General features: G+C 31.2%; 1 protein-coding gene and 1 long non-coding RNA gene across 5 annotated transcripts; one reads left to right on the top strand and one right to left on the bottom strand.

The window, feature by feature from the left end:
* Positions 1–1,373: 1,373 nt before the first annotated feature.
* On the top strand, positions 1,374–4,156 carry LOC145157179 (uncharacterized). 4 transcript variants are annotated; one of them, XR_013737144.1, is made up of 5 exons: positions 1,374–1,860; positions 2,614–2,759; positions 3,099–3,605; positions 3,780–3,816; positions 3,916–4,156. It is a non-coding gene; the product is annotated as an uncharacterized LOC145157179 (long non-coding RNA). The 4 variants fall into 4 exon arrangements; XR_013737146.1 differs by lacking the exon at positions 1,374–1,860 and adding an exon at positions 1,877–2,060; XR_013737143.1 differs by lacking the exon at positions 1,374–1,860 and having other exon boundaries at positions 2,067–2,759.
* A 4,948-nt stretch (positions 4,157–9,104) lies between these two features.
* LOC145158755 (uncharacterized) lies at positions 9,105–13,521 on the bottom strand. The gene is made up of 10 exons (XM_079077608.1): positions 12,984–13,521; positions 12,410–12,874; positions 12,168–12,271; positions 12,027–12,086; positions 11,820–11,880; positions 11,664–11,717; positions 11,433–11,553; positions 10,734–10,997; positions 10,050–10,471; positions 9,105–9,742 (listed from the first exon to the last, which is right to left on the bottom strand). Exons 1-10 carry the CDS (start codon positions 13,519–13,521, stop codon positions 9,105–9,107), a joined length of 2,727 nt encoding a protein of 908 aa, XP_078933734.1.
* Positions 13,522–13,843: the final 322 nt, after the last annotated feature.

The following is a 13,843-nucleotide window of genomic DNA, read 5'->3' as shown; positions in this document are numbered from 1 at the left end:
CTTTTGTTCCAATTTTATATAGCCGTTTGAATTTATAATCTCCGATTTATAAAATATTATTCGAAATTTATAACAATAATAACAATAATAATATTAATATTAAAATATATAAAATATTGAAAAACCGATTTTATATAGTAATTCAAATTTATAATGTCATCCGAATGTTAAAATTTTGTGCGGAATTTATAATAATAATAATAATAATAATAACAATAAAATATAATAATAATAATAATAATAATAATAATAATAATAATAATAATAATATAACTTAAAAAAAATAAAAACAACAAAAAACAAAATAGGAAACAAAAACAAAAAAGAAAAACAAACAAACAAAAGACAAAAATCAAATCAAGGGGGTGAAATTGAAAAAAGAAGAGGGATACTTATAGAAAACCCCAACAAACTATTCCCCGAAATACTATACAAAGTCAGGATCATTTGAAATCAATAATTCGTGAAACTCCAGAACTTTTCAATTTTTATTTTTTTACACTTTGACTCATATTTTATTTTATTTTATTTTTTGACTTTACCGGCCCTTAAGTTGCATCTATTCTTTATTTTTAACCAAATAGACAATATAATCTATTTTTTTAACCGAAACAACAAAATATGTTATTTTTACAAAACAAAGTAATGGTTGAAATAAAACTATTTGATGTTCGCCAAATTCAAATCAAGTTCCATTTACTATACTCGATTCCAGTTTCAAACTTGAAGGAAAGACGATTTAGAAATAGGAATGCATTTTCGAATGCAAAATTTAGCAATCAACTTAGAAATGTACTTTTTAGAAATAGAAACTCTCCGCTAAAAAGAACAATGAGTCGCTAAAAGAAATTAAATTACCACATGAAAACTATCCACCAAAATGACCTATTTGACATCGCTGCATTGCGCGGGTACACTATTAGTATATATATATATATATATATATATATATATATATATATATATATATATATATATATATATATATAGACACACACACGGTTCACAATTATTAAGAATACCGAGGCCAGTGAAAAACCGTCGTCAAAATCTCAGCCCTATGATCTTCTCAAGATTCAATCAAAGCCACGTAAACTCCGTAATTTACAATTTTTATGGCAGCTCTCTTTGATTCTCATCAATGACTACCCCACCTCCCACGTTCGTTGCTTTGTAACTCCTCCCACGATCTCCCCTTATTTATCTCTTGGATACACGTATTGCATGTGGAGATTTTTTTGATTGAAATAATGAATTTCATAGTACAATGTTATAATTGAAACAACTGAAAATATAATCTAAAAGTAGAAAGTAAAATCAAACTATTGTTTTTACGTCAATATACAGAGCAGAACATGGGAGGTAGGGGAGTCATCGAAGGAAAGCGAAAGAACCGCCACAAAAACTGGAAATTAGGGAGTTTATGCGGTTGTGATTGAATCTTGATAATATCGTATGACTCTGATTTTGACTACGGTTTTTCACTGCCCGTCCGGTCGTCAATAGTATTAATAATTACAGTTTTTTTGGCGGTTCTCTCTCCAATTTCGCTCTAACTCCCGCGATTGCAATGGAGAGTAAATTAACTACTTTGTACGTTCTTAATTAATTAGCGTTGATAAAGAGCTTTGCATCTCAATCGTTTCGTTTTTTTTTCTCTCACAGCCACCACCATAAAAGCATAGGAGATTAGGAGGTCATGACTTTGATTCAATTACAAATGAAAACCTTGATTTTAGGCTTATTTGATAACCCAATTCAATTGTGCAGTGAAGGAATTTTAGAAATTCTTACGTAGATTCAATAAGACGCTAAAAGATAGCGCTATATACCTCATATTGACCGTCCCTTTCCCTTGAGGTAAATTTCCAATCGTAATTTTATATACGTCATATTGACCGTCCCATTCCCTTGAGGTAAATTTCCAATCGTAATTTTAATTTCATGAATGCGAATGATATATATTTATGGATATTCATTCTTTTTTCTTATAAAAAGATTATAACATCTGGTTTTTTTCTCTACTTGGTATCTTTAATGTCAATTACTAACTTTTTAAGGTGTGTTTGGGTTTCATTCCAAGATTCTTTGTTTGGTTGTTACTTCTGCTACAAGAAAATGCATTATGTTCGGTTTTATCCTTCATTCAATTTTAAGTTCATCTTTCTAAGGTTCTTGGTTTCCTCAGTGAGATATGCCTATTTTTTTCGTTCTTTTAACAAGTATGTTTGAATATATATAATTTTACCTAGAACAAATCCTTTCATGATTTTTTTGATCTTGATGCTTTGGTTTGGGTTTTACGGACGAGTTTAACTGTTTTATAGGCGCTCTTTATTAAGATGCATACCAAATGTTTGACAAAATGCCTTAAAGAAACCAATTCCATATTAAACCTTTGAAGCTACTAATTTTTTATCAGAAATACTAAAATACAGCCATTGAAACAGTAAAGTGATGTCGTTAGGTCTTATTCAGTCTTTGAGTTTGAAATAACTACAATATTTCACTTTGTTATTAAGAATATTAATAATGTTCTTAAGGTAGTTCCTTCACTTTTTCAGTTTGTATTTTTTATAAATAATAAAATATCATCATGGTTTTCCATTCCAGGTGGGTGATGAGGGACTTACCTTACCATTCTGGCAATTCAATGTTTTAGCTCTTTTGTGCCTTCTACAAAGAAATTTTTGGTCCAATGGTATCTAGACACCTTTGTGTTATAGTGTGTCTTCTTTATCGAATGAAGGGTTGCACAAGTAAGCTTTGGTTTTCATTTTCTTTCAGTTTTACTCTTTTACCTAATTTTATGTTGTAAGGGTTACACACCACATAAATATATTTTTGAATTCATGCATCAAGGTTCATTTTTTGTTTCATGGTAGAAGTCAATTAATTAAATAAAAAGATTTATAAATGAGAATTTGCGAAGTTGTTGACTTTTTCTATAAAAGTCGCCCGAAGACCTAACATGCGAAGTGAATAGAAACATGAATCTGCATGGTATAATCATGTTTTGATATGTATAATCAAGTTATTGTGCCTAATTTGAAAAAAATTCTTAATTTTTGTAATTCTTTTCCCTTTTTTCTCTTCAGATAACAGTTTAAATTTAAGATTTATAAACGAGACTCTCTTATGAGAACTCCAAGTACCAATCAAATTCGCTCCGATTTTATGGTGTGATAACTTGGGAGCCACATATTTATTGGCCGATCATGTCTTCCATGCGCGAACAAAGCATGTAGAGGTTGATTTTCACTTTGTCAGAGAAAAAGGTTGCTCAATGGAAACTGTCCATTCAACACATTTCTACACAAGACCAAATAGCCGACGTGTTCACAAAGCCGCTGCCTTCAAATCGGTTTCTCACTTTGAAGTTCAAGCTAAGAGTTCGTCCCCGGCCTTAGCTTGAGGGGGAATGTTAGATAAATGTTTACATTATAGGGTCCTTTGTGTAAATGTGTAGTCTATATATACTCTATATATTTTTCCCTTTATGAATACAATACACAATTACCAAGTTTAACTCTCAAGGTCAATTAACAGTCCGATCTATGCATTTTTAGAGCAAAATTACTGATCAGATTCATACCCTTGTTGAGGTATGGTTGATTTTTTTTTTTTTTTTGGGAGAAGATGATGTTTAGGTTAATTTATTTAAACTTGGATTCAACTGATACTCTCATTTGTTATCTTTTTTTTCTAACTTTTAATCATTATTCTTTATGGTTTTGTTTCTTCTTTTGGTTTCTACTTTTGGACTCGATTACACAAAGTACTCAAACGATTCTTTCTTCTTCGAACTCGGACAAGGTACTCAAAATATTGTTTATTCTAATTTCTTATTTTTCTTATTCTGACTTCTAACTTCTGAGTTTTTTGAGTTTTCTTTTTGAAATCATATTTTTTCAGGGTTCAAATGGTGGTGGCCAAGGGAAAAAAAGGAAATCATGTCTTTAAGATTATGGTCAAATGCTATGAAGCTACTTATGGATTCTAGCATCAAACGTCAAAATTACTATCTAGAAAGAAAAATATAAAAGAATCAGACGAGCAAAAACCCAAGTGAAGATATGTTTCCATTAGATTAACTTAGCTTCATTTAATTATTCCACCATTTTGGGTTTTAATAGTCTGATTAGACATGTATTTATTTACCAATCCATATATGATTCATTTACATCTTCATTTTTGTTAAAAAAAAATTGTTGTTTTTGGATTTTTGCATTTACCATAATAAAGAAGTAACAACATACTTTTGAATTTCAGATCAACAGGTCCATGGAAAACTTCCCACTAACCCTAAATTTCAGATGCACTATCCGAATCATTTGCTCCTATATAGTAGTACTTTTAAATTTTGAAATTGGGAAGGAACTCACTCACCTTTATCCAACTAAAAACATACCATCGCCACAGTTTACTTCAATCATGGACTTTTGAAGACGAAGAATATAACATCCTAAAATTTAAGACCGAATTCTTAAATTAATAAATTGAATAAAAAATGATTTATGTAGTTAAATCATCAAGGAATAAACATATCATTAGTTGATATGAAGTTTAGATGGTTAGAAGTAAAAATTATAACATCTTAAAAGTTAAAAGGGCATTTGTGCCAATCGGGTGAGACATAGGTTTGACTAGAGATTTGACCAACTTAATAACTTGGACTTAGTTTGTGAAGATTAGGATGGAGAGGAACTCATTTGGAAGTTAATTAAAGCTTCTAAGTTAGTTTGGAGTTATTTTGAAAGAGCTTTTTCAAGGAGGAACTAAAAATGGCAAGTTGGGAAAGTTCAAAGTTAGTTAATGGGTCTTCTCTCCCATTTGCTTGGGAAGAACGTGACTGATAGAAAGGGAGACGGAAATGGCGATTTCTTCACTCTTTGGCATATAGGGTTTGATTCAAGTGGAGTTGTGAAGCATTCAAGCAAAGAAGAGAAGTAATCAAAGGCTAAGAAGGTATAAATCCTTCCGTTCTAGCTCTATTTTCGAGTTTATGGTTTGGGGTTGAACCCCAATGTCGAATTTGGCCTCAATAAATGATTAGGTTTGGTTTTCTAACCTCCCTTGAGTGATTTCCATGGTTCTAATCTCAATCTAATCATCCTATTGATGGATTTAATGATTTAGGAAAAAGCTCCATGAACCCTAGAAATCTAATTTGGGGATATTTCAATTGATGATCAAATGGGATTATATTCTATGGCGTAGATGATATTTGATAGCAACAAATTCATCATGATGGTAGAATCAAGTATAAGCATGGATTTGTATTAATTTTGGGGGAAACTAGAATAAAAACAATGGAACTCTTTGTATGTGAGCATTTTATGAGTATATGATACTCATAAACATGAGTTCATACTAATAAAATGATTTGAATGCAAAAATATGAGGACTTGAATGATGCTTAGTTGAATTTATGGAATATTTGGCCATAAGGGCATTTTTGGAAATGTATTAACAACAACATAATGATTGACATCTAAGAAGTGATTGGCATTCATGAACAGGAATTGACACTCTATAGATGAAAAGGGAACATAAACATGAAGGGATTCTAGTGAAGTTCTAGTTGTAGTGATTGTTTTGGCCTAAAGGGTAATTTGGGAACATGGAATGAAATTGAGGATTCCGTAGTTAGATTTGGGTATTTTGAAATGAGAATAATTATGGTTTCATGTACTTAACAACATTCATATGGGCATTCAATAAGTTGGGAACAAACTATGTGAGTTTTCGAATGTATAATTAGAAACTAGATTAGTTAAACCTATATTTAAAGGGATGTGATTTGTACACAACAATTTTTCTCCATACACAAAAATTTATGTTTTATGGAGTTGCACAATACAATACTTTAATGTATAAATTGTTGTGTATGGAAAAAAATTGTTATGTATGAATCATTTCCCTTATTTAAAGCTTAAGGATCATCATATCCTTAAAAGTTTCAGTGAGCGCCTAATGGATTAAGTGAGGTGTTTTAAGATGATAAAACACCTCCTAATAATGCATGAGAACCTATACAAATGGTACAAAGTGAATTGGAAATGGATTTTCAAGAACTATGCAAAGTAGAGTGCCATTTTGAGAGAAAAACGAGTTTGTACCTGACTGAAATTGTCCCATGTCTGGGTAAAAATCATCCTAGTTGATTTTGACAGTTTTAGGAAATTCTCAAAAACTTCATAACTTTTGCATATGTATTTGAAATCATGCACGATTTTTACCTATATTCATATTTTCAAATAAGGAGTGATTTGAGACAATAATTTCTAGAAATAGAGTTCATGAGGGTATTTTGGTCATTATATTGACATGAGCTAGTATGATGTAGGAAGCGTTTAGAGAATGTTTACTTGGAGGGAAGAAACTTTTGAAAGGGAGTAGCTAACCTTCTTGTTATTGAGGTGAGTACGTGTTGGCATTTTCTCACATTGGAGAACATAGAAAAATGATTTTATTATAATGAAATCCAATACTTTGATATATAATGTTTTGAAATGAAAGTGTTAACGTTTTTGAAAAGAATGTTTTAAAAGAATTCCTTGAAAGTAAGAATGTTGTGAAAGCAAAGAATATTTTGGAAGAACGAATGTTTGATATGTGAAATGTGTCTTTTCAAAATAAATCTACTTAATAACCTATGTTATCATAAATGATGATATAAGTATTAATAATGTAGAAAGTGAAATCTAAAAAGAAAGTAAAGAAACAATGAAAACTGCTCGGGTCATGATATCTTATAAGAGGCACTAGAGAAATCTACTAGGGTGGTACCTTCCTTGTCTACAAAGTAAATGTCCTAATGGAAATGATGCCTTTGTGGATTGATTTGTTCTTTCCACCTTGGTCTAGACTTGGGAGTGGTTCATTTATTGGACGTAGACCCTAAGTATAAAAATGGCAACGGTTTAACACTGAAATTAACCGTTAATGAAAGAATAAATGGAATGTGAAAAGAAATGACTTTGGAATAATGTTATGACTAATGAAATGTTTTGATATAGAACGAATTGTGGAAAATGTCTATTTGAAATATGTTTTGCAAAGATGAAATGTTTTTAATGAAAATGTGATAAATGTTTTGGGTCACAAACCTGCATAGCTCACGAGACATTTTTGTCTTACGTGTCTCTTTTTAATGACATGTATCCCAAGTTGTAACTAATGAGAAAAGATGAAAGATGGAAGATAGAAGTTAAGAGATAGAGAATTGAGTGGAAGTTATTAAATTCCTTTTTAAATGATATTGATGTAATTCGTAGTTGCTTGCTATGGTTTATATGATGGTTAATGGTAACACCCAATGTTTTAATAATAAATTAATTTGTGGGACCAGTTTTTTTTGTTAAATGTGGGTTAATACTGGTAATGATTTGTGGGACCAGTTTTTTTTTGTTAAATGTGGGTTAATACCGGTAATGATTTTGTTAAAACCATAGCATTTTAAAGTTTGAAAATTTTGGGGTGTTACAAAGAGCTTAGTCCAAGACAATATCCTTTCTACTAAGGATTTTGATTCATGTTAGATCGAGCAAGGTCATATTGTTGATTTTGCTCCAGATTTTCTGCTTCAATTAAACTATAGTTGGATTTTTTTTTTCATATCAGGAACAAGAACGTTGGTCTGGTCTTTCTTTTTCTGTTACATTCGACGGAAACACTGGTTTGTACACAATTTGTTTCAAAAGTATGTGTGTTGTGCTTGGTGAGTTGTTTCTTGTGGTTTTAAAACTTTTATTAACCATGTATATAACAAAATCAGGAGTTTTGCTCCCTTGATTCCATTTAGATCTATCTTTGTCGGTAGGAGATTAATATAATACTCTCTTTTTTGACAGACTATCAGATTGTTCCAATAAAAGAGTTATAGGCAATATGTATAGATTCATTTTAGGTGATTGACCAAGAATCTAGCTTTTCTATTTTCATTTTTTGTACCATCCATCATTTTTTTTGTTTTCCTTAACAAAGCTTTGAAAGAAAAAGAAGAAAAAACAATATTTAATGGTTTTTTATGCACCCTATAATTATCAAAGCTATCACCTATAATTAATTAATGATGGACCTTGAGCAAGATAGGAAAAGTGTATTATTTCAGTCCAAAGTCCATATCTTATTTTAATTTCAATTTTCCAAGACTCCTTAGCATTGATAAAGGGTTCTATGATCTCAACTCTTGTAATCATGAACAAGGTAAGTTTATAAGGATATTATAGTTTCATCATGAAGGAATGAGGAGATCAGATTCAATTGAATTTAATTATCTTAAATGTCATACTGCTGCATTTATAAGATGAACAAAAGGTCTCATTCTATGAACTCTTTTCTGTCTTTCATTTTGTTCTATGTGTATCATTATGGGCTCTCCTATTTGTAGGAGTTCTTTATTATGCCATAAGCTTTGAGGTAGGAGTGGAAAATCAGGTCATTGTGTCGTGTTTTTGTCTGACACGACACGACAAGATTTTATGTAACACAAACAAGATACGACACGACGTCATGTTTTTTTCAACTAACACGAAAACGAACCAATTAAAAAAAACGACGAACAGGACACGACAAAGATAACATAAAATAGCAATTAGTTTATTTAATTAATACTTAATCATACATAGCTGAACAAATTAACACATGTAATTTCCCAACATGAACAATCTATATTGTTAATAGATCAGTTTTTCACAACAATTACACAAAAACCTCACTACATCAATCCTAATATACTCTCAATCATATGAACAAGATCAAAATTGCTCCTATATAGAAGAACAGATGAACTGAATACAGAAACCCTTGGTATATAGAAGAAACCTAGACCAAGATATTTTGTGTGTGTTGATTTCTTTACAGCTATCAATACGACCTGAATATATGTGACCAACCCATTATCTATCTAGATCCAAATCACAACCCGCGAGATAGGGAACAAAATATACCTGCAAGTCCAAAACTTTCTAGAAGTGTACAGAAACAACCCAACAACAAATAACATTAATAAATAGAAATATAATAGTCAATTTTAGTTTGAAATAAAATGTTAATTCAACACCTCCCCTCAAACTAAAAATGACATAACAAAAAAAATATCAAGTAACAACTTGAAACAGATCAAACATCCCTAATTTCCCAGAAAACAAATTGTGTTGAGGAAAAGGTAACCCTTTTGTAAAAATATCAGCAATATTTTTATCATGATCAATTTTAAGAAATTTAACAACATTTTTTGAAAATTTTTCACGAATAAAATGAACATCAACTTCAAAATGTTTTGTTCTCTCATGAAACACTGGATTTTGAGCCAACTTAATAGCAGAATCATTATCATAGTGAATATTAGAAACATCAAGATACTTTAAACCAAGGTCAACAAGAATTTTAACAATCCAAATAATCTCACATGTTACAGAGCCTAAAGCTCTATATTCAAATTTTGTTGAGGATCTAGATACAGTATTTTGCTTCTTTCTTCTCCAAGAAATCGAAGAACTACCAAGAAAAATACAATACCCTGTTACAGACTTTCTGGATGACAAGCATTTTGCCCAGTCAGCATCCACAAAACCAGTAATAGAATAAGAATTAGATTTTACAATACTAACACCCTTTCCAAGATTCATTTTAAGATATCTCAAAAGTCTAATAGCAATTTCTAGGTGAGATTTCCTAGGACTGTGCATAAATTGACTTAAATTTTGTACTGTATAGGAAATACCATGCCTGGTAACTGTCAAATAAATCAATTTTCCAATCAGTTTTTGAAATTCAGTAATGTTAGTTAACAAATTATCAGAACTATCAATGCCATTTTTATCAATCTTAGAATAAGAATCTAAAGGAACTTTCACAGGTTTGCAACCAAGAAGACCAAACTCATGAAGGAGCCCAAGACAATATTTTCTTTGTGTAAGACACACCAGAATTTGTATTTATAACTTCTATTCCAAGAAAATACTTTAATTTCCCCAAATCCTTAATTAAAAAAAGAGACTTCAAAAAAGACTTAACATTTTCAATTTCAGTTATACTATCACCTGTGATTATTATATCATCAACATAGCCTAAGAGAACAACAACAGACCCATTTTTATTTCTAACAAATAAAGAGAAATCATTTATACTTTGAGAAAAATCAAAATCAGCTAAAGAACTACATAATTTTTCATTCCACTTACGTGGAGCCTGTTTCAAACCATATAAAGACATTTTAAGTTTACACGCACGACTGTCCCCCTTTGTATGATAGCCTTGAGGAAGTGTCATGTAGACATCTTCGTCCAAGCTACCATACAAAAAAGCATTGTTAATGTCAAGCTGAAACAAATTCCAATCCTTATAAATAGCTAAAGAGATAACAATTCTAACAGTAACCAGTTTTGCTACATGAGAAAATGTCTCAGAATAGTCAATACCTTCTCTTTGATTATAGCCCTTAGCTATAAGTCTTGCTTTGTACCTATCAATTTCACCATTTAATTTGTATTTAATTTTATATATCCACCTACAACCAATAGGTTTCCTATCTTTAGGCAAATCGGTTATATCCCAAGTGTTATTTCTGTAAAGCCTCCATTTCCTCATTCATTGCTTTGATCCAATTAGGATCATTACAAGCTTCATTATACGTTTGAGGTTCAAGAGTTTTATTCAAGTTAGAAACAAAACATTTTGTTTCACTATCAAGATTAGAATAGTTAACAGTTTTTTCAGATCAATACTTGTATTTACCTTCAACAACATAATCATTGAACTTAGTTGGCATTTTAGGAGTTCTCAAAGGTCTAGAGGAATGAGTAGAAAAATTGGGAGTGGAATTGTTTTGAATATTTTCTTCGGTCTGATCAGATGTACTGGGAACATCCTCATCAAACCAATGCACAGATGTATCCTTAGACATAGTATCCGTATCACTATCAACAGGAAATTGAGATACAACTGCACCATCGGTTTGTTGGGTCACTCCCAAGTCATCTGAATTAGAGCTATTAATCAAAGACTCATTCAAATATTCAAGTAAGACTCATCATTGGAAAAAGGATTCGAAAAAGAGAAAGAAGGATGCCTAGTTTTAACAACCGAATCAAATGATGAAGGAGATGATTTCATATTAAAAGGAAAAACATTCTCATAAAATTTAAGATCCCTGGAAAAGAAAACAAGGCTTGTGTCAAGGCTGAGAAGTTTATAACCCTTTTTTTTCATTAGAATAACCAATCATAATGCATTTCTCAGACCTAGAAGAAAACTTATCAAAAACATTTAATTTTGTTGCAAGACATAAACATCCAAACACTCTTAAATTATCAAATTTAGGAGAGTGATTGTAAATCTTTTCAAAAGGAGACATACCGTTTAAAACAGAAGTAGGAATATGATTTATTAAAAAAACAACAGTCATAACAGCATCTCCCTAAAACCTAACAGGAAGACCAGACTCAAAAAGTAATGACCTAGAAATGTTTAAGATATGTCTGTGTTTCCTCTCCACAACACCATTTTGATGTGGAGTGTAAACACAAGAAGTTTGATGAACAATCCCTTTTAAAACAAACAAATTTTTCATTCTATGATTTACAAATTTTGTTCCATTATCAGATCTAATATTTTAACTTTAATAGAAAATTGATTTTCTATAAGATTCAAAAAACTTGACACACAAGAGAAAACTTCTTCTTTAGACTTTAGAAGATAAACCCAAGTACCTATAGTAAAATCATCAACAATAGTTAGAAAAACTTTGAAATTTCCAATCGAAGGAGTTTTATATGGACCCCAAACATCAAAATGAACAAGATCTCCAAGACCTTTTGAAGAATGAAGACTAACAGGAAAGGGATCTCTAGTTTGTTTAGCTTTGTGACAAACCTCACAAGGAGGTAAAGAATTATTACTAAAATTTACTTTTTCTTTTAAGGAAGTAAGAGCTTGATCAGAAGGATGACCAAGTCTACTATGCCAAGTTAATTTTGACACAAAACATTTAATAACACTAGAGTTACAAAAAGACTTACCTGGAGGAGTAATAATAAAGTCCCCCCTCCCTCGTTACCAGTCTCCATGGACTGTGAGTCCTGCACCATACAATTATATTCATCAAAAATGACTTTACATTTACTATCCTTACATAACTTGTGAACAGACAACAACTTAACATTGAAGTCTGGAACAACAAAAACATCAAACAACGTGAGTTTATTTGAAAGACTCATTTCCAATTTTATGAATTTTGGCAGTAGACCCATTTGGGTGATCAACTCTAAGATTAAGATTAGAAACATTCACAAGATCATTTAAATTTGACTCAGAGGAAGTCATATGTTGATTAGCTCCAGAGTCAACAATCCACTTATCAGACTTAGAAGATTTTTTTTTTAAAAAGAGTTACACGAAGTACCTGCCATATTGGCGCTGGCAGTTACTTCATCCATGGATTGTTTATCACCAATAAGCTGGAGAAGCTTGGAGAATTGTTCTTGAGTGAGAAATCTAAGATCAGAATTGTTAACACTAGAAGAGCAAACATCAGTGCTAGTAGAAATAACATTGTTCCCAGAGAAGGATCTCTCAGAACCATTGTGATTAGAAAAATTATTGTTGTTGTAGCTATTAGAAGATCTATTTCCCCCATTTATTGGTTTAAAATCTTTAAGATATCCAACAAGTTTAAAACATTTTTCAATTGTGTGACCTTTAATACCATAGTGTTTACACTGAAGACCTTGATTAGGACCTTTATTCCTTTTATTATCATTGAATTTACTGTTAAAAACAGCAGTGGTTTGAGATTTACCAGAATTATTAGACACGGAACCATTTTTTTTGAAAAGATTCTTCTCTTGATATAGTAGCAAAAGCACTTCTAACATTAGGTAAATGATCAGTTAAGAGAATATGACTTTTTACTTGATTGTAACATTCATCAAGACCACTTAAGAATTGCATAAGTTTCATAAGTTTTGAATGATTACTTAATTGAGTAGAGGCAACACAAACACATTCAGTTAAGTTGGTTAACCCATCAAATTCCTTCCATAAGGAATCAAGTTTATTGTAGTGGTCAGACACAAATAAGCCATTTTGAGTCAAAGAGTTAATTTTTTGATGAATGTTAAAAACAACAGATCCATCAGATTTACAATAAGTTTCATTTAATTCATTCCAAATGTCAACAGCCTTTTCAGAACCAGCATGTCCTGCATAAATGGTCTCAGAGATGGATCCAAGAAGCCAAGAACACACGACAACATTGGCTCTTTCCCATTTAAGAGCCTTGATGGGATCACTATCAATTTTATTAACAGTTCCTTCAACAAAACCTAATTTATTTTTAGCTTTTAAAGCTCTAGTCATAGAGCTTTTCCAAATTCTGAAATTTTCATTTCCAAGCAATTTAAATGAAATAATAGTTCCAGTTACAGTATCTGTAGGATGAATATACAATGGATCATCAATATCTGGTGAGTTAGGGATCTTAGTCCCTGATGCACCAGGAATCTCCCCAGTCATAGTAAATCAATGAACACAACAAGAATAGAGAAAAAAAACAGAGGAACCTTAAATCAAAGATCAGAATATTCAACCAATAAGATGGTGAACTAAGATCAACAATCAGGCCTCAATAAAAACAACAATATAGACAAATATGCAGTAGAGCAATAACAAACCAGACCACAAATAACCAAGACAAAGAAACAACCTGAACAGAGGTTGAAGACTTATAGTGATCGAGTAGAATCTTCAACAACAGCAATGAAGAATCCACAGATTTTTTAAAAACATGTACCCGCAATGAAATGAAGGTATGAAACTGTCCTCTTTAGAGATATTT

This window comes from Lactuca virosa, chromosome 2 (assembly GCF_052849685.1).
Source record: "Lactuca virosa cultivar CGN04683 chromosome 2, Lactuca_virosa_CGN04683_v6, whole genome shotgun sequence".
In the NCBI taxonomy this organism is placed as follows: Eukaryota; Viridiplantae; Streptophyta; class Magnoliopsida; order Asterales; family Asteraceae; genus Lactuca; species Lactuca virosa.
The sequence above is the reverse complement of the archived record's forward strand: the minus strand, read 5'-3'. Positions and strand labels throughout refer to the sequence as shown.

Bases quoted from the DNA above. Each gene is read 5' to 3' on its own strand.
- LOC145158755 (XM_079077608.1), bottom strand. From the start codon at position 13,521: ATGACTGGGGAGATTCCTGGTGCATCAGGGACTAAGATCCCTAACTCA. The intron at 12,875-12,983 runs GTAATCATTCAA...ACCTAATGTTAG, and splicing joins TGTTGCCTCTACTCAATTAA to AAGTGCTTTTGCTACTATAT. The intron at 12,272-12,409 runs GTACTTCGTGTA...TCTTAATCTTAG, and splicing joins TGCCAGCGCCAATATGGCAG to AGTTGATCACCCAAATGGGT.